The sequence below is a fragment of the Nilaparvata lugens genome, chromosome X (genome assembly GCF_014356525.2).
Source record: "Nilaparvata lugens isolate BPH chromosome X, ASM1435652v1, whole genome shotgun sequence".
NCBI lineage: Eukaryota > Metazoa > Arthropoda > Insecta > Hemiptera > Delphacidae > Nilaparvata > Nilaparvata lugens.
Genome location: NC_052518.1, coordinates 51,117,332 through 51,142,381, shown reverse-complemented (window position 1 = coordinate 51,142,381; position 25,050 = coordinate 51,117,332). Strand labels below are relative to the sequence as shown.

Genomic DNA, 25,050 nt, shown 5'->3' with positions numbered 1-25,050 from the left:
TTAAAAACTGGAACTCCTAAGTATACTGCAGAGGATTTTCATAATTTGAGTGATATCGGTCGGGGTCGTACATGGCATGGTTCCCATCTACTGGATGTCCCAACTCACAGGACAGTCATGTTCAACAAGTCCTTTCTTGTGACAGCTTGTGAATTGTGGAGTTCATTGCCGGATGAATTGAAGCGCATCAGGGGTAGGCTGGGCTTAGCAGGGGGGTGCACGCGCATGTGTGTGTGTGTGTGTGTATGTGTGTGTTTTCTCTTCTTGCTTTCATACTTTTTATACTTCCATTTATACTCCTATATTCAGTCTCAAAATCAATTAATTTAAGTGAAATTTTAAGAAATTTAAGTTCAACTTCAAAAGAAAACTGTAGAGATAAGAGTAAGGGATATTCTTTTTCTCTCTCATGATTAATTCCATGCTAGAAGTATTTAATATTTATTTCCTCATTTTTCTCACCTGGTCAAACTAAAGGCAGTCATTCAATTAAATTCAACTTTTCCTCTCTTTCTTCTCTCATTTCTCTTCTTTTCACAAAGCGCGCGTGACCTAGTTTTAAAACCCTGATGCACCAATGCTCCAATCGTTTCGCCTTACTCCATATAGTAAGCCGAGCAAATTTTCAAATTGTACACATGATCAACCGTTTGAAATAGATACCCATGATCAGTTGTTTGAAATTGATGCAATTCGACAATGACGCTACAGCCAAGTTTAGGTTGGGTGTGTGGAATGGACAAATTATCAAATAATAATTGGATCTTAGAATCACATGAATTCCAATGCATTTCTTCAAACTTACTCATGATTCCCTCAAATTTGAGGTATTAAACTTATATAAATATTAGTTCAGTGGTTACTGAGATCTCAGGGTTGAACTGTGCATTAAATATATAAATGGGTAGGCCAACAGCAAATCTCCACGTAACAGGAGTAATTTGACTGCTACTCGTTCTTAAAGAAAAAAATGGATCTAATTCAGATTATTTTCTTTGCAGATCTTTGACAAACACAACCGTGGTTATATAACTGCTTCTGATCTGAGGGCTGTTTTACAATGCCTTGGAGAGGATCTATCAGAAGAAGAAAGTATGTATCAATGAGATAAATGGTATTTCTATTATTGAATGAATGATTTCATATGAATATTACACAATTGGAAGTTCCATTATAAAGTTACTTGACATCTCTATAGACAAAAGTATGAATAACGGATATTAAATATTAGATATTTCCTGAACTATTTATAAAGGATCTCTCCTAGTCAGGAAGCTAAGCATTTTTGTGATACATCTATTCTAATTAGCGTCTATTCTGCACACAATCATATTACATCATTAGTCACATAATGTAGCATCTGGCATCCAGCTTTGAGAATATAATAATTTAATCTTTCTATTATGGACCAGTCACCAAGTTCATTTTGCTAGGGAAAACTCTGTGGAGGATAAATTGTCTGAACATTTTAACATTAAAAATTTGAACATTTAAACATTTAAACATTAAAACATTTGAAAATTAAAACATTTAAACATTTAAACATTTAAACATTAAAACATTTGATCATTATCTAGAATTATGTTTGCATTATGATATGTGGTGAGTGCTGAAATCTATCGGCCAACTCTTGAAAGAAAAGAGCACGTGGTTTTATTGGATTCCATTGCAAACACAGTTCATAAAGTGAGGTTATTTACATCAGTGTATTTGGTGATATTGCAGTGTCTATTGTATTGTTTTATGTTGTAAAATGTTATTATTGTGTAAATAGTATAAATATGTGAACATAGTGTTGTTTTTGGACAGTTATTTTGATGTTTTATAGGCCTAATATTATATAGGACAAATATTATTTTGTGATTCTGAAATTGATGAAGATAGTGGTTCAATTCACAACAGTGACATTGCTTCAAATATAGGTGAAGAATTTGAAAATTTAATACAAGATGAGGAAGACAATTATAAAAGATTTAGAAGACAATTTAGAAGATCTTTATAGAAGATTTAGAAGACAATTATAAAGAATACAGTGATCACGAAATAGAGTCTAATGAAGTTACAGAAGATGGAACAAATGAGGAAGTGAGTGTATTTGATCAATACAAGAAGTTGAAGAAATGGATGCTTTTTATTTACTGCAAAACTTGTACTAGCAATCCTGGACTGCATATTTTTGTGTTTGTTTTGAGAAGTACCATTCAGCAAGAAAACTTAAAGACTAAGATAAATGAGAAAAAGTTTTTGTCTGGGTGTAACAGGGCTGGAAAGTCCTACTTTGTCACTATATATTCAGTTATCTGTGTTACAATAATGACTGTATGAAATTTTTATTATGCAAAAGTATGTTTATTGCAGTTTTAGCAAAGCCTTAAACATTTGAATATTAAAACATTTGAATATTAAAACATTTAAACATTTAAACATTTAAAATTTAAACATTTAAACATTCAACATTTAAACATTTAAACATTCAAACATTTAAACATTTAAACATTTAAACATTTAAACATTTAAACATTTAAACATTTAAACATTTAAACATTTAAACATTTAAACATTTAAACTTAAACATTTAAACATTTAAACATTAAACATTTAAACATTTAAACATTTAAACATTTAAACATTTAAACATTTAAACATTTAAACATTTAAACATTTAAACATTTAAACATTTAAACATTTAAACATTAAACATTAAACATTTAAACTTAAACATTTAAACATTTAAACATTTAAACATTTAAACATTTAAACATTTAAACATTTAAACATTTAAACATTTAAACATTTAAACATTTAAAATTTAAACATTAAACATTTAACATTTAACATTTAAACATTAAAACATTTGAACATTTAAACATTTAAACATTTAAACATTTGAACATTTAAACATTTAAACATTTAACATTTAAAATTTAAACATTTAAAATTTAAACATTTAACATTTAAACATTTAAACATTTAAACATTTAAACATTTAAAATTTAAACATTTAAACATTAAACATTTTAAACAATTAAACATTTAAACATTTAAACATTTAAACATTTAAACATTTGAACATTTAAACATTTGAACATTTAAACATTTAAACATTAAACATTTAAACATTTGAACATTTGAACATTTAAACATTCAAACATTTAACATTAAACATTTAACATTTAAACATTTAAAATTTAAACATTTAAACATTTAAACATTTAAACATTAAACATTTAAACATTGAAACATTTAAACATTTAACATTTAAACATTTAAACATTTAAACATTTAAACATTCAAACATTAAAACATTTGAACATTTAAACATTTAAACATTTGAACATTTGAACATTTGAACATTTAAACATTAAACATTTAAACATTCAAACATTAAACATTTAAACATTTAAACATTTGAACATTTAAACATTTGAACATTTAAACATCTAAACATTTTAACATTAAACATTTAAACATTTAACATTTAAACATTTAAACATTCGAACATTTAAACATTTAAACTTTAAACATTTAAACATTTGAACATTTAACCATTTAAACATTCGAACATTTAAACATTTGAACATTCAAACATTCAAACATTTGAACATTCAAACATTCGAACATTTAAACATTGAACATTTAAACATTAACATTTAAACATTTGAACATTTGAACATTTGAACATTTGACCATTTGAACATTTGAACATTTAAACATTAAACATTTAAACATTCAAACATTCGAACATTTAAACATTTAAACATTGAACATTTAAACATTTGAACATTAAACATTTAAACATTTAAACATTTAAAATTTAAACATTTAAACATTTAAACATTTAACATTTAAACATTTAAACATTTAACATTAAACATTTAAACATTTAAACATTTAAACATTTAAACATTTAAACATTTAACATTAAACATTAAACATTTAAACATTTAAACATTAAACATTTAAACATTTAAACATTTAAACATTTAAAACATTCAACATTTAAACATTTAAACATTTAAAATTTAAACATTTAAACATTCAAACATTTAAACATTTAAACATTTAAACATTTAAACATTTAAACATTTAAACATTTAAACATTCAAACATTTAAACATTTAAACATTTAAACATTCAAACATTTAAACATTTAAACATTGAAACATTGAAACATTTGAACATAGAACATTTAAGCATATTCAGTAGACAGTAGATGGACAGTATCAGCTCGGAACTCGTTGAGAACAGTTGATTCTTCGGAGCTCTTGTCTTATCTGTTTGTCGATTCGGTTTTGACTTGAAAGTGAACTGTGATGAATTGTTAAAAATATTTTGTACAGCCGTGCAATTATTCGAATTTCTGTGAGACTCGTTTGTTTAAATATCGGGTGACCCGTCCGAATAGAAAAGTGCTTTTTGTTTATCTGAGTCAAAATGAGTTCATGTGGTATTTGTAATAACCCGGTGAACCGTACCGCCAAATCAAAAATTAACTGCGTGAACTGTAATAATATGTATCATGCTAAGTGTGTCGACCTCAAAGACCCCGATTTAGACGTTTTGCAAGTCAAGGACTGGAATTGCGCGAAGTGTGTTGGTGTGTTGCGTCGGCAGAGATCTGAATCAGACTCGACCCCCGTTAAGCACGCTAAATCTTCAACTTCATCTTCGCGAAGTGGTGAGCCAGTAACGCTGGGGGAAATGACTGAACTACTATCTGTTCTGAAAGATGAACTGCTGGGAAAACTTAGTTCAGAGATAGCAGCCGTTCTGGAAAAACTGGAGGCCAATTCTGCTAAAATCGCCAAGCAGCAATGTCAGATCGACGCTCTGGTCAGTGAGAATATTAAATTGAAAAGCAGACTTCTCGAGTGGGAGTTCAAACAGGACGACCAAGAACAGTATGGCCGACGAAATACGATAGAAGTGTTTGGGGTACCAGAAACCGAGGGAGAGAACTGTTATGATAGGGTGGTGGAGATTGGTAAAGCTCTGGACGTGGCGTTGGATCATGCATCGATCGACGCGTGCCATCGGCTGCCGAAAAATAAAAATAAAAATATGCCTGCGGGAATAATTGTTAAATTTGTCCAGCGAGGTGTTAAGGACGCTCTACTGTCGAAGAGAAAGTTGTGTAAGAGCTTCACTACTAACAACATAAACATGAGTGGAAATCACAACATCTACTTGAACCAGTCGCTAACACCGAGACGAAGGAAGCTATTCGCGATGGCTAAGAGGGCGCAGAGCGAGAAGGTGGTGCGTCACGTGTGGGCCGATCGGGTCGGCCGGGTCAAAGTAAGGAAGGAGGATGCAGGCAGTGTCTACGTAATAGGAAGTGAGGACGACTTGAAAAAATTGAGCACAGAAAAAAAATTGAACTGAAATAAATGTGCTATGAGCTTGGACTAATTTAATGATGAACACTATAGCATTAAGTTACTTTTTATTGTTGTTATTTTTTTTCATGTGTGTGTGTGTGATATGAGTATGAGTATGAGTGTATGAGTGTATGAGTGAATGAATGATTATTCAATATATTTGATAAAATTCAGTATACTGTATTTAGGAAAAATGCATCGTTAGTAGCAACTTTCTAGCTGACTAAATAGTGATATCTGTGTCATGCCGAAGATTGGCATTGTTATTAGACTTGAATGAATCTGTGGAAGGATGGAGGAAGAGTGAACGAGAGGGGGGGGGTGAGTGAGAATTGTCTGGTGGAGCGAGAGAGTGATAATGACAAAATCTTAACACAATTAGAGGGATACGAAGTATTCAGTACGGTTGCGGGATGGAATAGGAGTGACGGTACGGTGGTTTATATTGATTCCAAATCAAACAGTAAAACAGATCAAATAAAATTAGGCGAGGCATCTGGCTTGAAAACAGATTTTAAGTTGAATGATAGAAATTATTCTATCATTTCGATTTATCGTAGTCCAGCTATGAACTCTGATTTGTTCCTTAATGATTTAGAGACATTTTACTGTAATCTTGAAAAAAGAAACACATCTTATTTATTTTTAGGTGACATTAATATAGGCACTTTACCCGTTAACAGAGGGCATAATGATAAAGACAGATACTTGGACATTATGTACTCGAACGGATTCACTGAAGGCATTTATTTACCTACCCGAGTTACCGACTATTCTCAGACATGTATCGACCACATTTTTGTCAAGCATCCAGACTGCAACGCAGTCAACGCGGGAATCTTGAAATCTGATGTAACTGACCACTGGGCTGTCTTATGCAAAATAGTCGAACCTAGACCTATGCACACACACCAAACTTATTTCAATAAGGTACAATTTCGATCCTTGCTTGAGGCACAATCGTGGGATCAGGTAACAATGCAACAGGAGGCTAACACCTGCTGTGCTCACTTTCTGAGAATAATCTGTCAGTTAAAGGAGAAAGCTGAAAAGCCTTTTAAAGCATGCGCATGCCACAAAAAACTCAAGCCATGGATTACTACCGAGCTGATAAGGGAAATTAGAAAACGGGATAGGACGAGTAAACTAGTTAGAAGTAACCCTGGCGACCAGCAATTACTTCATAATTTTCGTTCATTCAGGAATAGACTCAGTCAAACTTTGAAATATGTTAAAATTAATTATTACAAAAAAGAATTAACTGATAATGCAAATAATCCGAAAAAGTTTTGGAAAATAATAAATGAGTACAATGGAACTAAAGTAAAAAAACAGCAACTCCCCATACAACTTTTTCTTGAAAATATTGAGGATGACAGAGAAGAGAGCATAGTAGAGGTGGAAGATGCTTTTAATGAATATTTTTCAAAAGTAGGAAGTAATTTAGCTGCAGAGTTGCCTCCCCCCTCACAGGAACAACTTCATGAAGGCACTTTGTGTAACAATCCCAATTTACAGTTTCAAATACAGCCAGTCACGGAAGGTCAGCTCTTAAAGATTGTAGAAGATATGCGAGGTGGCTCGGCCCCAGGTTTTGATGGGATTAGTACAAGTTTAATTAAAGACAATATTGATATTTTATTGGTCCCATTAAATCACCTTATGAATCTGAGCCTGGAAACTGGTGTATTTCCTGATGATCTGAAAGTTGCCAAGGTTATACCGATTCACAAGACCAGTAGTAAAGATAATATGAACAACTATAGGCCCATATCCCTGCTAAGTGTAGTGTCAAAGCTATTGGAAAAATGTGTCAAGGTGCAACTGCAGAGCTATTTGGAGGAGAACAACTTGCTCTCTAATGCTCAGTTTGGCTTTAGAAGGAGTAAGAATACCTCAGATGCACTTTTTTCCATAAATAACACTTTTATGGAGGCAATCAATCGAGATGAGAAAGCTCTAACAGTATTTATTGACCTGGCCAAAGCGTTCGATTCGATTGACAGGAGTATACTCTTCTCAAAACTGGAGATTATGGGGGTGAGGGACTTGGCTTTGGCCTGGTTCAAGAGTTACCTTGGTGACAGAAAAGAAGTTGTCTCCATTGGGTCGAAACTAAGTGGAGTTAGTGATGTGGAATACGGTGTGGTGCAGGGCAGTACCCTTGGGCCGGTTTTGTTCCTTATCTATATAAATAATATTGATAAGCTCAATATTGAAGGAGAGCTGTTTCTATTCGCAGATGATACTGCAGTTATATTCAGGGGTGCAAGCTGGAATGAAACTTACCTAAAAGCCGAAATAGGAATGAAGAAGCTGAAGGCATGGTGTGATCAAAACATTCTTACCATGAATGTGGGAAAGACAAAATGTCTGCCTATCGCACTTAGAACATCAAGTGAGCCCCCTAATGACTTGATGCTGAAACTCCATTCTTGCGACGATAACTATAGCATTGACTGCAATCTTGAAAAAAGAAACACATCTTATTTATTTTTAGGTGACATTAATATAGGCACTTTACCCGTTAACAGAGGGCATAATGATAAAGACAGATACTTGGACATTATGTACTCGAACGGATTCACTGAAGGCATTTATTTACCTACCCGAGTTACCGACTATTCTCAGACATGTATCGACCACATTTTTGTCAAGCATCCAGACTGCAACGCAGTCAACGCGGGAATCTTGAAATCTGATGTAACTGACCACTGGGCTGTCTTATGCAAAATAGTCGAACCTAGACCTATGCACACACACCAAACTTATTTCAATAAGGTACAATTTCGATCCTTGCTTGAGGCACAATCGTGGGATCAGGTAACAATGCAACAGGAGGCTAACACCTGCTGTGCTCACTTTCTGAGAATAATCTGTCAGTTAAAGGAGAAAGCTGAAAAGCCTTTTAAAGCATGCGCATGCCACAAAAAACTCAAGCCATGGATTACTACCGAGCTGATAAGGGAAATTAGAAAACGGGATAGGACGAGTAAACTAGTTAGAAGTAACCCTGGCGACCAGCAATTACTTCATAATTTTCGTTCATTCAGGAATAGACTCAGTCAAACTTTGAAATATGTTAAAATTAATTATTACAAAAAAGAATTAACTGATAATGCAAATAATCCGAAAAAGTTTTGGAAAATAATAAATGAGTACAATGGAACTAAAGTAAAAAAACAGCAACTCCCCATACAACTTTTTCTTGAAAATATTGAGGATGACAGAGAAGAGAGCATAGTAGAGGTGGAAGATGCTTTTAATGAATATTTTTCAAAAGTAGGAAGTAATTTAGCTGCAGAGTTGCCTCCCCCCTCACAGGAACAACTTCATGAAGGCACTTTGTGTAACAATCCCAATTTACAGTTTCAAATACAGCCAGTCACGGAAGGTCAGCTCTTAAAGATTGTAGAAGATATGCGAGGTGGCTCGGCCCCAGGTTTTGATGGGATTAGTACAAGTTTAATTAAAGACAATATTGATATTTTATTGGTCCCATTAAATCACCTTATAAATCTGAGCCTGGAAACTGGTGTATTTCCTGATGATCTGAAAGTCGCCAAGGTTATACCGATTCACAAGACCAGTAGTAAAGATAATATGAACAACAGCTATAGGCCCATATCCCTGCTAAGTGTAGTGTCAAAGCTATTGGAAAAATGTGTCAAGGTGCAACTGCAGAGCTATTTGGAGGAGAACAACTTGCTCTCTAATGCTCAGTTTGGCTTTAGAAGGAGTAAGAATACCTCAGATGCACTTTTTTCCATAAATAACACTTTTATGGAGGCAATCAATCGAGATGAGAAAGCTCTAACAGTATTTATTGACCTGGCCAAAGCGTTCGATTCGATTGACAGGAGTATACTCTTCTCAAAACTGGAGATTATGGGGGTGAGGGACTTGGCTTTGGCCTGGTTCAAGAGTTACCTTGGTGACAGAAAAGAAGTTGTCTCCATTGGGTCGAAACTAAGTGGAGTTAGTGATGTGGAATACGGTGTGGTGCAGGGCAGTACCCTTGGGCCGGTTTTGTTCCTTATCTATATAAATAATATTGATAAGCTCAATATTGAAGGAGAGCTGTTTCTATTCGCAGATGATACTGCAGTTATATTCAGGGGTGCAAGCTGGAATGAAACTTACCTAAAAGCCGAAATAGGAATGAAGAAGCTGAAGGCATGGTGTGATCAAAACATTCTTACCATGAATGTGGGAAAGACAAAATGTCTGCCTATCGCACTTAGAACATCAAGTGAGCCCCCTAATGACTTGATGCTGAAACTCCATTCTTGCGACGATAACTATAGCATTGACTGCAATTGCCAGACAATTGAGAGAGTAAAAAGCTACAACTATCTAGGTGTTATGATAGACAGTAATCTTAGATATGAAAATCATATAATCAATTTGCAACGTAAGCTCCGAGAAATGATCTATATATTTTACCAGCTTAGCTTCATACTAAATGAAAAAGAAATTAAGTCAGTCTATTTTGCCTATCTGAGTCAAAATGAGTTCATGTGGTATTTGTAATAACCCGGTGAACCGTACCGCCAAATCAAAAATTAACTGCGTGAACTGTAATAATATGTATCATGCTAAGTGTGTCGACCTCAAAGACCCCGATTTAGACGTTTTGCAAGGCAAGGACTGGAATTGCGCGAAGTGTGTTGGTGTGTTGCGTCGGCAGAGATCTGAATCAGACTCGACCCCCGTTAAGCACGCTAAATCTTCAACTTCATCTTCGCGAAGTGGTGAGCCAGTAACGCTGGGGGAAATGACTGAACTACTATCTGTTCTGAAAGATGAACTGCTGGGAAAACTTAGTTCAGAGATAGCAGCCGTTCTGGAAAAACTGGAGGCCAATTCTGCTAAAATCGCCAAGCAGCAACGTCAGATCGACGCTTTGGTCAGTGAGAATATTAAATTGAATAGCAGACTTCTCGAGTGGGAGTTCAAACAGGACGACCAAGAACAGTATGGCCGACGAAATACGATAGAAGTGTTTGGGGTACCAGAAACCGAGGGAGAGAACTGTTATGATAGGGTGGTGGAGATTGGTAAAGCTCTGGACGTGGCGTTGGATCATACATCGATCGACGCGTGCCATCGGCTGCCGAAAAATAAAAATAAAAATATGCCTGCGGGAATAATTGTTAAATTTGTCCAGCGAGGTGTTAAGGACGCTCTACTGTCGAAGAGAAAGTTGTGTAAGAGCTTCACTACTAACAACATAAACATGAGTGGAAATCACAACATCTACTTGAACCAGTCGCTAACACCGAGACGAAGGAAGCTATTCGCGATGGCTAAGAGGGCGCAGAGCGAGAAGGTGGTGCGTCACGTGTGGGCCGATCGGGTCGGCCGGGTCAAAGTAAGGAAGGAGGATGCAGGCAGAGTCTACGTAATAGGAAGTGAGGACGACTTGAAAAAATTGAGCACAGAAAAAAAATTGAACTGAAATAAATGTGCTATGAGCTTGGACTAATTTAATGATGAACACTATAGCATTAAGTTACTTTTTATTGTTGTTATTTTTTTTCATGTGTGTGTGTGTAATATGAGTATGAGTATGAGTGTATGAGTGTATGAGTGAATGAATGATTATTCAATATATTTGATAAAATTCAGTATACTGTATTTAGGAAAAATGCATCGTTAGTAGCAACTTTCTAGCTGACTAAATAGTGATATCTGTGCCATGCCGAAGATTGGCATTGTTATTAGACTTGAATGAATCTGTGGAAGGATGGAGGAAGAGTGAACGAGAGGGGGGGGTGAGTGAGAATTGTCTGGTGGAGCGAGAGAGTGATAATGACAAAATATAACTGACTTAGGCAGGGGTGTAGGATTCGAACGGTATAAAAGAAATAAGCTAAGAATCGGAGGATAATGATTATCATTATGATAACAAGATATTGTGTCAATTTACGTAACCCGTACACAGTATGAAGTTTAAAAATCAGTTTTCGATACACAATATTCAGTCTTCCTCACAGCTGGATTATCTTATCATTCTCGGATAAAGATTTTAATTCCTAATTCAAGTAGACTTCTACAGCACTTCTTTCTCCTCTATTGCCTGTCTCTTTCATTTATGAGTATGAATGGGTGTGAATGTCTTTGTATGCCTGTGGATTATTATGTGATGGATTTTTATTATTTAGTTGTAGCACACACAAGAATGAGTTGAAATTTGAGTTTTGAACATTTTATTATATCATGTACTATCGTACATTGAAATGAATAATTAATGATAACTGCACTTCATTTCAAATGGGAAGCTATAAAGATTTATTACTTCCTCATCGAAAAGAGTCATTAAACATTGTTTATTATATTCTTTGTGCACGGTTGAGCAGTCAGCTATTTTTTTCTCTCTTTTTTTATGATATGATATAATTTTTTTTTCTCTTTTTTTTCTTATCTACAATCTATCCGTTCCATATCCAGGTTTTACCTAAGCCTTATATAAACACATTATTTCTATTTCATATAGCCTAACATTATATGGGAGAGAGCAGAGGCAATGTAGGTTTAGATGAGTTTGGCCATGTAAAGTGTGAATACTTTAATGAGCACGATGATGTGAGACAGTTTTTTGAGGGAGAAGGGGCGAATAGTCTAAAAATAATTCACTTTAATATACGAAGCTATCATAAGAACATAGACGAGGCTTTGATTGTTCTGGAGAGTTTGAAGGTAAAGTTTGATCTCATTGCATTGAGTGAGGCGTGGATTGATAATGACAAAATCTTAACACAATTAGAGGGATACGAAGTATTCAGTACGGTTGCGGGATGGAATAGGAGTGACGGTACGGTGGTTTATATTGATTCCAAATCAAACAGTAAAACAGATCAAATAAAATTAGGCGAGGCATCTGGCTTGAAAACAGATTTTAAGTTGAATGATAGAAATTATTCTATCATTTCGATTTATCGTAGTCCAGCTATGAACTCTGATTTGTTCCTTAATGATTTAGAGACATTTTACTGTAATCTTGAAAAAAGAAACACATCTTATTTATTTTTAGGTGACATTAATATAGACACTTTACCCGTTAACAGAGGGCATAATGATAAAGACAGATACTTGGACATTATGTACTCGAACGGATTCACTGAAGGCATTTATTTACCTACCCGAGTTACCGACTATTCTCAGACATGTATCGACCACATTTTGTCAAGCATCCAGACTGCAATGCAGTCAACGCGGGAATCTTGAAATCTGATGTAACTGACCACTGGGCTGTCTTATGCAAAATAGTCGAACCTAGACCTATGCACACACACCAAACTTATTTCAATAAGGTACAGTTTCGATCCTTGCTTGAGGCACAATCGTGGGATCAGGTAACAATGCAACAGGAGGCTAACACCTGCTGTGCTCACTTTCTGAGAATAATCTGTCAGTTAAAGGAGAAAGCTGAAAAGCCTTTTAAAGCACGCGCATGCCACAAAAAACTCAAGCCATGGATTACTACCGAGCTGATAAGGGAAATTAGAAAACGGGATAGGATGAGTAAACTAGTTAGAAATAACCCTGGCGACCAGCAATTACTTCATAATTTTCGTTCATTCAGGAATAGACTCAGTCAAACTTTGAAATATGTTAAAATTAATTATTACAAAAAAGAATTAACTGATAATGCAAATAATCCGAAAAAGTTTTGGAAAATAATAAATGAGTACAATGGAACTAAAGTAAAAAAACAGCAACTCCCCATACAACTTTTTCTTGAAAATATTGAGGATGACAGAGAAGAGAGCATAGTAGAGGTGGAAGATGCTTTTAATGAATATTTTTCAAAAGTAGGAAGTAATTTAGCTGCAGAGTTGCCTCCCCCCTCACAGGAACAACTTCATGAAGGCACTTTGTGTAACAATCCCAATTTACAGTTTCAAATACAGCCAGTCACGGAAGGTCAGCTCTTAAAGATTGTAGAAGATATGCGAGGTGGCTCGGCCCCAGGTTTTGATGGGATTAGTACAAGTTTAATTAAAGACAATATTGATATTTTATTGGTCCCATTAAATCACCTTATAAATCTGAGCCTGGAAACTGGTGTATTTCCTGATGATCTGAAAGTCGCCAAGGTTATACCGATTCACAAGACCAGTAGTAAAGATAATATGAACAACAGCTATAGGCCCATATCCCTGCTAAGTGTAGTGTCAAAGCTATTGGAAAAATGTGTCAAGGTGCAACTGCAGAGCTATTTGGAGGAGAACAACTTGCTCTCTAATGCTCAGTTTGGCTTTAGAAGGAGTAAGAATACCTCAGATGCACTTTTTTCCATAAATAACACTTTTATGGAGGCAATCAATCGAGATGAGAAAGCTCTAACAGTATTTATTGACCTGGCCAAAGCGTTCGATTCGATTGACAGGAGTATACTCTTCTCAAAACTGGAGATTATGGGGGTGAGGGACTTGGCTTTGGCCTGGTTCAAGAGTTACCTTGGTGACAGAAAAGAAGTTGTCTCCATTGGGTCGAAACTAAGTGGAGTTAGTGATGTGGAATACGGTGTGGTGCAGGGCAGTACCCTTGGGCCGGTTTTGTTCCTTATCTATATAAATAATATTGATAAGCTCAATATTGAAGGAGAGCTGTTTCTATTCGCAGATGATACTGCAGTTATATTCAGGGGTGCAAGCTGGAATGAAACTTACCTAAAAGCCGAAATAGGAATGAAGAAGCTGAAGGCATGGTGTGATCAAAACATTCTTACCATGAATGTGGGAAAGACAAAATGTCTGCCTATCGCACTTAGAACATCAAGTGAGCCCCCTAATGACTTGATGCTGAAACTCCATTCTTGCGACGATAACTATAGCATTGACTGCAATTGCCAGACAATTGAGAGAGTAAAAAGCTACAACTATCTAGGTGTTATGATAGACAGTAATCTTAGATATGAAAATCATATAATCAATTTGCAACGTAAGCTCCGAGAAATGATCTATATATTTTACCAGCTTAGCTTCATACTAAATGAAAAAGAAATTAAGTCAGTCTATTTTGCCTATGTCCAATCGATTCTTAGTTATGGTATAATTGCATGGGGTGGAGCGGCTAAAACTACATTAGAGCCTCTGTATATTATACAAAAGCTGATAATTAAAGCAGGCTTGAAATTAGAGAAGCAGTACCCCACAGAAGCACTTTTCAATTACTCCAGATTACTGACTCTCAGACATATATGTATAAAAAATGTACTTGTTTTTACATTCAGAAATAGGGATTGTATTGTCACAGAAGTAACACATAATTACAATACTAGAAGCTCTGCAAATGTGGGCCTACAGGTCCCTAGAATTATTAAATCAATAAACCGCACAAACCCGTTTTATGTTTCCAACATCCTATTAAGAAAAGCCCCAAACAGAGAAATAGTTGATCCCACTGTTGGTATTCTTGCTTACAAAAAAATTATTTGTAATTGGTTATACGAGACTGGTGCCTGTAACTCTGAACATCTGCTGGAGCCTTTGTACTCTTAATTTATAAAAGAGTAACTCAGACATACCGTTTAAGAAGTCCCCTAGCTTCGGAATCAGGAAACATTTTTGCCATCTGCAAAACTATAATATAAATGACTCGCCTTTTATGTACCTACCTTGATTCTTGTTCATCTCCTCTCATTGCCGCTGTTCTTTGCTCAAAACTTTTTATTTTTTCCTTTCATTTTTGAATTTTTCATTTGACACTTTCAATTTCAATTAGTATATGACGGTACTCGTCCCACACACAAGTCTATGACTCATGTGGGACTATACCTTTATTGCTGGGTCAGAGCACTTTGATTGGGTATTGTGTAGGCTATTCATTACATGTTTATTTTCATTTATTTTTTCTAATGGAGGTTTGTATTTTTTTTTTTTATCATGTAAATTATTTAATTTACGTTTTGCAAAATAAGACCTTCAAGACTTTGTTGATTATTGGATTCTTCTGTATGTCTATCGATTTAGTCATTCAACTATAGCTATTCATGTAGTTTAGCCTAGATCAAAAAATTTGTTCTAATCATTAATCATTGTGTGCTGAATACCTCAATAAAGAATTATTGAATTGAATTGAATTGAATTGAAAACATCTGAACATTAAAACATTTAAACATTTGAACATTTGAACATTTGAACATTTGAACATTTGAACATTTGAACATTAAAACATTAAAACATTTGATCATTTAAACATTAAAACATTTAAACATTTAACCCTCTGCGCTCGAAAGCACTGTATATAGTTTGTCCTCAGTGCTCGGATGGCCAGGACTGCTGGCCGCTGCCATTTCCGCGTCAGGTCGTATTTGATTTTGCTATAATGTCCTCACAGCTCGAATGGCCAGCTGTAATGACCAAGACTGAATTCGTTTATTGCTGGAATGTCCAGTACCACTGGCCATGGAACAAACACATCATTATCTAGAATTATGTTTGCATTATGATATGTGGTGAGTGCTGAAATCTATCGGCCAACTCTTGAAAGAAAAGCGCACGTGGTTTTATTGAATTCCATTGCAAACACAGTTCATAGAGTGAGGTTATTTACATCAGTGTATTTGGTGATATTGCAGTGTCTATTGTACTGTTTTATGTTGTGAAATGTTATTGTTGTGTAAATAGTATAAATATGTGAACATAGTGTTGTTTTTGGACAGTTATTTTGATGTTTTATAGGCCTAATATTATATAGGACAAATATTATTTTGTGATTCTGAAATTGATGAAGATAGTGGTTCAATTCACAACAGTGACATTGCTTCAAATATAGGTGAAGAATTTGAAAATTTAATACAAGATGAGGAAGACAATTATAAAAGATTTAGAAGACAATTTAGAAGATTTTTATAGAAGATATAGAAGACAATTATAAAGAATACAGTGATCACGAAATAGAGTCTAATGAAGTTACAGAAGATGGAACAAATGAGGAAGTGAGTGTATTTGAACAATACAAGAAGTTGAAGAAATGGATGCTTTTTATTTACTGCAAAACTTGTACTAGCAATCCTGGACTGCATATTTGTGATGGTTTTGAGAAGTACCATTCAGCAAGAAAACTGAAAGACTAAGATAAATGAGAAAAAGTTTTTGTCTGGGTGTAACAGGGCTGGAAAGTCCTACTTTGTCACTATATATTCAGTTATCTGTGTTACAATAATGACTGTATGAAATTTTTATTATGCAAAAGTATGTTGTTTGCAGTTTTAGCAAAGCCTTAAACATTTGAATATTGAAACATTTGAATATTTAAACATTTAAACATTTAAACATTTAAACATTAAAACATTTAACAATTTAAACCTTTGAACATTTAAACATGTGAACAATTGAACATTTAAACATCTAAACATATGAACATTCGAACATTTGAACATTTTAACATTTAAACATTTGAACATTCGAACATTTAAACATTAAAACTTTAATACATTTCAATATTTGAACATTTAACCATCCGAACATGTGAACATTTGAACATTCGAACATTCAAACATTTGAACATATAAACATTCGAACATTCAAACATATGAACATTGAAACTCAAAAACATTTTAATATTTGAACATTTGAACATTTGAACATTTGACCATTTGAACATTTCAACATTTCAACATCAGTACATTAAGATATTCAAACATTAGAACATCTAAACATTTATATATTGAACATTCAAACATTTAAACCTTTGAACATTTGAACATGTGAACAATTGAACATTTTAACATATGAACATTCGAACATTCAAACAATTGAACAATTAAACATCTAAACATTTGAACATTCAAACATTTAAACATTTAAACATTTAGACATTTCAACATTTACACATTTAAACATTTAAACATTTAAACATTTGAACATTCAAACATTTAAACATTTAAACATTGAACATTCAAACATTCAAACATTTAAACATTTAACATTTAAACATTTAAACATTTAAACATTTAAACATTTAAACATTTAAACATTTAAACATTTAAACATTTGAACATTTAAACATTTAACATTTAAACATTTAAACATTCAATATTAAAACATTCAACATTCAAACATTTTAACATCCAACCATTTAAAAATGTTACAATTTAACATAACCATTTAAACATTCAAACATTTGAACATTTAAACATTTGAACATCTGAACATTTTAACATTCAAACATTTTAACATTAAACATTTAAACATTCAAACATTTAAACATTTGAACATTTAAACATTTAAACATTTAAACATTTAAACTTTAAACATTTAAACATTTAAACATTTAAACATTAAAACATTTAAACATTTGAACATTTGAACATTCAAACATTTAAACATTAAAACATTCAAACAATTGAACATTTAAACATTCAAACATTTGAACATTCAAACATTCAAACATTTTAACATTGAAACATTTAAACATTTGAACATTTGAACATTCAAACCTTTAAACATTTAAACATTCAACATTTGAACATTTTAACATTTAAACATTTAAACATTTAAAACATTTAAACATTCAAACATTTAAACTTTAAACATTTAAACATTCAAACATTAAAACATTTAACATTAAAACATTTAAACATTAAACATTAAAACATTTAAACATTTAAACATTTAAACATTAAACATTTAAACATTTAACATTTAAACATTTAAAATTTAAACATTTAAACATTTAAACATTAAAACATTAAACATTTAAACATTAAACATTTAAACATTAACATTTAAACATTTAAACATTTAAACATTTAAAATTTAAACATTTAAACATTTAAACATTAAACATTTAAACATTTAAACATTTAAACATTTAAACATTTAACATTTAAACATTTAAACATTTAAACATTTAAACATTTAAAATTTAAACATTTAAACATTTAACATTTAAACATCTAGACATTTAAACATTTAAACTTTCAAACATTTAAACATTTAAACATTTAAACATTAACATTCAAACATTAAAACATTAAAACATTGAAACATTTAAACATTTAACCCTTTGCGCTCGAAAGCACTGTTTATAGTTTGTCCTCAGTGCTCGGATGGCCAGGACTACTGGCCGCTGCCATTTCCGCGTCAGGTCGTATTTGATTTTGCTATAATGTCCTCACAGCTCGAATGGCCAGCTGTACTGACCAAGATTGAATTCGTCTATTGCTGGAATGTCCAGTACCACTGGCCATGGAACAAACAATTCATTATCTAGAATTATGTTTGCATTATGATATGTGGTGAGTGCTGAAATCTATCGGCCAACTCTTGAAAGAAAGGAGCACGTGGTCTTATTGAATTACATTGCATACACAGTTCATTAAGTGAGGTTATTTACATCAGTGTATTTGGTGATATTGCAGTGTCTATTGTACTGTTTTATGTTGTAAAATGTTATTATTGTGTAAATAGTATAAATATGTGAACATAGTGTTGTTTTTGGACAGTTATTTTGATGTTTCATAGGCTCAATATTATATAGGACAAATATTATTTTGTGATTCTGAAATTGATAAAGATAGTGGTTCAATTCACAACAGTGACATTGCTTCAAATATAGGTGAAGAATTTTAAAATTCAATACAAGATGGGGAAGACAATTATAAAAGATTTAGAAGACAATTTAGAAGATTTTTATAGAAGATTTAGAAGACAATTATAAAGAATACAGTGATCACGAAATAGAGTCTAATGAAGTTACCGAAGATGGAACAAATGAGGAAGTGAGTGTATTCGAACAATACAAGAAGTTGAAGAAATGGATGCTTTTTATTTACTGCAAAACTTGTACTAGCAATCCTGGACTGCATATTTGTGTTTGTTTTGAGAAGTACCATTCAGCAAGAACACTTAAAGACTAAGATAAATGAGAAAAAGTTTTTGTCTGGGTGTAACATGGCTGGAAAGTCCTACTTTGTCACTATATATTCAGTTATCTGTGTTACAATAATGACTGTATGGAATTTTCATCATGCAAAAGTATGTTTATTGCAGTTTTAGCAAAGCCTTAAACATTTTGAGTATTGAAACATTTGAATATTTAAACATTTAAACATTCAAACATTTAAACATTAAAAACATTTAACAATTTAAAACTTTGAACATTTAAACATGTGAACAATTGAACATTTAATCATCTAAACATATGAACATTCGAACATTTCAACATTTTAACATTTAAACATTTGAACATTTGAACATTCAAACATTTAAACATTAAAACTTTAATACATTTCAATATTTGAACATTTAACCATCCGAACATGAGAACATTTGAACATTTGAACAATCAAACATTTGAACATATAAACATTCGAACATTCAAACATATGAACATTAAAACTTAAAAACATTTTTATATTTTAATATTCGAACATTTAAACATTTGACCATTTGACCATTTGAACATTTCAACATTTCAACATCAGTACATTAAGATATTCAAACATTAGAACATCTAAACATTAGAACATTGGAACATTTATATATTGAACATTCAAACATTTAAACTTTTGAACATTTGAACATGTGAACAATTGAACATTTTAACATATGAACATTCGAACATTCAAACATTTGAACATTTAAACATTCGAACATTTAAACATTAAAACTTGAATACATTTTAATATTTGAACATTTAAACATTTGACCATTTGAACATTTGAACATTTCAACATTTGTACATTTAGATATTCAAACATTAGAACATCTAAACATTCGAATATTGGAACATTTATATATTGAACATTCAAACATATAAACATTTAAACATTTGAGCATTTAAAAATTTGAACATTTAAACATTTCAACATTCAAACTTTTGAAAATTCAAACATTTAAACATTTAAACATTCAAACATTCAAACATTCAAACATTTAAACATTTAAACATTTAAACATTTAAACATTTAAACATTTAAACATTTTAACATCAAAACATTAAAACATTTGAACATTTGAACATTTGAACATTGAAACATTTAAACATTTAAACATTCAAACATTTAAACATTTAAACATTTAAACATTTAAACATTTAAACATTAAAACATTAAAACATTTAAACATTAAAACATTAAAACATTTAAACATTTAAACATTGAAACATTAAAACATTTAAACATTTAAACATTAAAACATTTAAACATTTAACATTTAAACATTTAAACATTTAAACATTTAAACATTTAAACATTTAAAAATTTAAACATTTAAACATTAAACATTCAAACATTAAACATTTAAACATTTAAACATTAAAACATTAAAACATTTAAACATTAAACATTTAAACATTTAAACATTTGAACATTTAAACATTTAAACATTTGAACATTTGAACATTAAACATTTAACAATTTAAAACTTTGAACATTTGAACATTAAAACATTAAAACATTTGAACATTTGAACATTGAAACATTTAAACATTTAAACCTTTGCGCTCGAAAGCACTGTTTATAGTTTGTCCTCAGTGCTCGGATGGCCAGGACTACTGGCCGCTCCCATTTCCGCGTCAGGTCGTATTAGATTTTGCTATAATGTCCTCACAGCTCGAATGGCCAGCTGTACTGACCAAGATTGAATTCGTCTATTGCTGGAATGTCCAGTACCACTGGCCATGGAACAAACACATCATTATCTAGAATTATGTTTGCATTATGATACGTGGTGAGTGCTGAAATCTATCAGCCAACTCTTGAAAGAAAGGAGCACGTGGTCTTATTGAATTACATTGCATACACAGTTCATTAAGTGAGGTTATTTACATCAGTGTATTTGGTGATATTGCAGTGTCTATTGTACTGTTTTATGTTGTAAAATGTTATTATTGTGTAAATAGTATAAATATGTGAACATAGTGTTGTTTTTGGACAGTTATTTTGATGTTTCATAGGCCTAATATTATATAGGACAAATATTATTTTGTGATTCTGAAATTGATGAAGATAGTGGTTCAATTCACAACATTGACATTGCTTCAAATATAGGTGAAGAATTTTAAAATTCAATACAAGGTGAGGAAGACAATTATAAAAGATTTAGAAGACAATTATGAAGATTTTTATAGAAGATTTAGAAAACAAATATAAAGAATACAGTGATCACGAAATAGAGTCTAATGAAGTTACCGAAGATGGAACAAATGAGGAAGTGAGTGTATTCGAAAAATACAAGAAGTTGAAGAAATTGATGCTTTTTATTTACTGCAAAACTTGTACTAGCAATCCTGGACTGCATATTTGTGTTTGTTTTGAGAAGTACCATTCAGCAAGAAAACTTAAAGACTAAGATAAATGAGAAAAAGTTTTTGTCTGGGTGTAACATGGCTGGAAAGTCCTACTTTGTCACTATATATTCAGTTATCTGTGCTACAATAATGACTGTATGGAATTTTTATCATGCAAAAGTATGTTTATTGCAGTTTTAGCAAAGCCTTAAACATTTGAATATTGAAACATTTGAATATTTAAACATTAAAACATTCAAACATTTAAACATTAAAACATTTAACAATTTGAACTTTTGAACATTTAAACATGTGAACAATTGAACATTTAAACATCTCAACATATGAACATTCGAACATTAAAACATTTTGACATTTAAACATTTGAACATTCGAACATTTAAACATTAAAACTTTAATACATTTCAATATTTGAACATTCAACCATCCGAACATGTGAACATTTGAACATTTGAACATCAAAACATTAAAACATTGAAACATTTAAACATTCGAACATTCAAACATATGAACATTAAAACTTGAAAACATTTTCATATTTTAATATTCGAACATTTAAACAATTGACCATTTGAACATTTCAACATTTCAACATCAGTACATTAAGATATTCAAACATTAGAACATCTAAACATTCGAACATTGGAACATTTATATATTGAACATTTATATATAGAACATTCACATTCACATTTATATTGAACATTTGAACATATAAACATTCGAACATTCAAACATATGAACATTAAAACTTGAAAACATTTTTATATTTTAATATTCGAACATTTAAACATTTGACCATTTGAACATTTCAACATTTCAACATCAGTACATTAAGATATTCAAACATTAGAACATCTAAACATTAGAACATTGGAACATTTATATATTGAACATTCAAACATTTAAACCTTTGAACATTTGAACATGTGAACAATTGAACATTTTAACATATTATGAACATTCAAACATTCAAACATTTGAACATTTAAACATTCGAACATTTAAACATTAAAACTTAAATACATTTTAATATTTGAACATTTAAACATTTGACCATTTGAACATTTGAACATTTCAACATTTGTACATTGAGATATTCAAACATTAGAACATCTAAACATTAGAATATTGGAACATTTATATATTGAACATTCAAACATTTAAACATTTAAACATTTAAGCATTTAAAAATTTGAGAATTTGAACATTTAAACATTTCAACATTCAAACATTTGAAAATTCAAACATTTAAACATTCAAACATTCAAACATTTAAACATTTAAACATTCAACATTTAAACATTTAAACATTCAAACATTACAACATTTAATCATGAAATCAATTGAACATTTGAACATTCAAACATTTAAACATTTAACATTTAAACATTTAAACATTTAAACATTTAAACATTTAAACATTTAAACATTAAACATTTAAACATTTAAAGATTTAAACATTTAAACATTTAAACATTCAAACATTTAAACATTTAAACATTTAAACATTTAAACATTTGAACATTTAAACATTTAAACATTTGAACATTTGAACATTTGAACATTTAAACATTTAAACATTTTAACATCAAAACATTAAAACATTTGAACATTTGAACATTGAAACATTCAAACATTTAACACTTTGCGCTCGAAAGCACTGTTTATAGTTTGTCCTCAGTGCTCGGATGGCCAGGACTACTGGCCGCTGCCATTTCCGCGTCAGGTCGTATTTGATTTTGCTATAATGTCCTCACAGCTCGAATGGCCAGCTGTACTGACCAAGATTGAATTCGTCTATTGCTGGAATGTCCAGTACCACTGGCCATGGAACAAACACATCATTATCTAGAATTATGTTCGCATTATGATATGTGGTGAGTGCTGAAATCTATCGGCCAACTCTTGAAAGAAAGGAGCACATGGTCTTATTGAATTACATTGCATACACAGTTCATTAAGTGAGGTTATTTACATCAGTGTATTTGGTGATATTGCAGTGTCTATTGTACTGTTTTATGTTGTAAAATGTTATTATTGTGTAAATAGTATAAATATGTGAACATAGTGTTGTTTTTGGACAGTTATTTTGATGTTTCATAGGCCTAATATTATATAGGACAAATATTATTATGTGATTCTGAAATTGATGAAGATAGTGGTTCAATTCACAACATCAACATTGCTTCAAATATAGGTGAAGAATTTTAAAATTCAATACAAGATGAGGAAGACAATTATAAAAGATTTAGAAGACAATTTAGAAGATTTTTATAGAAGATTTAGAAAACAAATATAAAGAATACAGTGATCACGAAATAGAGTCTAATGAAGTTACCGAAGATGGAACAAATGTGGAAGTGAGTGTATTCGAAAAATACAAGAAGTTGAAGAAATTGATGCTTTTTATTTACTGCAAAACTTGTACTAGCAATCCTGGACTGCATATTTGTGTTTGTTTTGAGAAGTACCATTCAGCAAGAAAACTTAAAGACTAAGATAAATGAGAAAAAGTTTTTGTCTGGGTGTAACATGGCTGGAAAGTCCTACTTTGTCACTATATATTCAGTTATCTGTGCTACAATAATGACTGTATGGAATTTTTATCATGCAAAAGTATGTTTATTGCAGTTTTAGCAAAGCCTTAAACATTTGAATATTGAAACATTTGAATATTTAAACATTAAAACATTCAAACATTTAAACATTAAAACATTTAACAATTTGAACCTTTGAACATTTAAACATGTGAACAATTGAACATTTAAACATCTAAACATATGAACATTCGAACATTAAAACATTTTGACATTTAAACATTTAAACATTTGAACATTCGAACATTTAAACATTAAAACTTTAATACATTTCAATATTTGAACATTCAACCATCCGAACATGTGAACATTTGAACATTTGAACAATCAAACATTTGAACATATAAACATTCGAACATTCAAACATATGAACATTAAAACTTGAAAACATTTTAATATTTTAATATTCGAACATTTAAACATTTGACCATTTGAACATTTCAACATTTCAACATCAGTACATTAAGATATTCAAACATTAGAACATCTAAACATTCGAACATTGGAACATTTATATATTGAACATTCAAACATTTAAACCTTTGAACATTTGAACATGTGAACAATTGAACATTTAAACATGTGAACAATTGAACATTTAAACATTTGAACATTTAAACATCTAAACATTTGAACATTCAAACATTTAAACATTAAAACATTTAAAACATTCAACATTTACACATTTAAACATTTAACATTTAAACATTTGAACATTCAAACATTTAAACATTTAAACATTTGAACATTAAAACATTGAAACATTTAAACATTTAACATTTAAACATTTTAACATTTAAACA

The 25,050-nt window shown here is 31.3% G+C and overlaps 1 protein-coding gene across 1 annotated transcript in view; it reads left to right on the top strand.

Moving 5' to 3' along the window:
* The window catches only part of LOC111048941 (neo-calmodulin), a 483,793-nt gene that overhangs the window by 441,037 nt on the left and 17,706 nt on the right, over window positions 1–25,050 (top strand). The window contains exon 5 of the mRNA XM_039443295.1: window positions 1,002–1,092. Within this exon, the coding sequence (XP_039299229.1) occupies window positions 1,002–1,092 (91 nt within the window). The remainder of the gene's footprint in view (window positions 1–1,001; window positions 1,093–25,050) is intronic.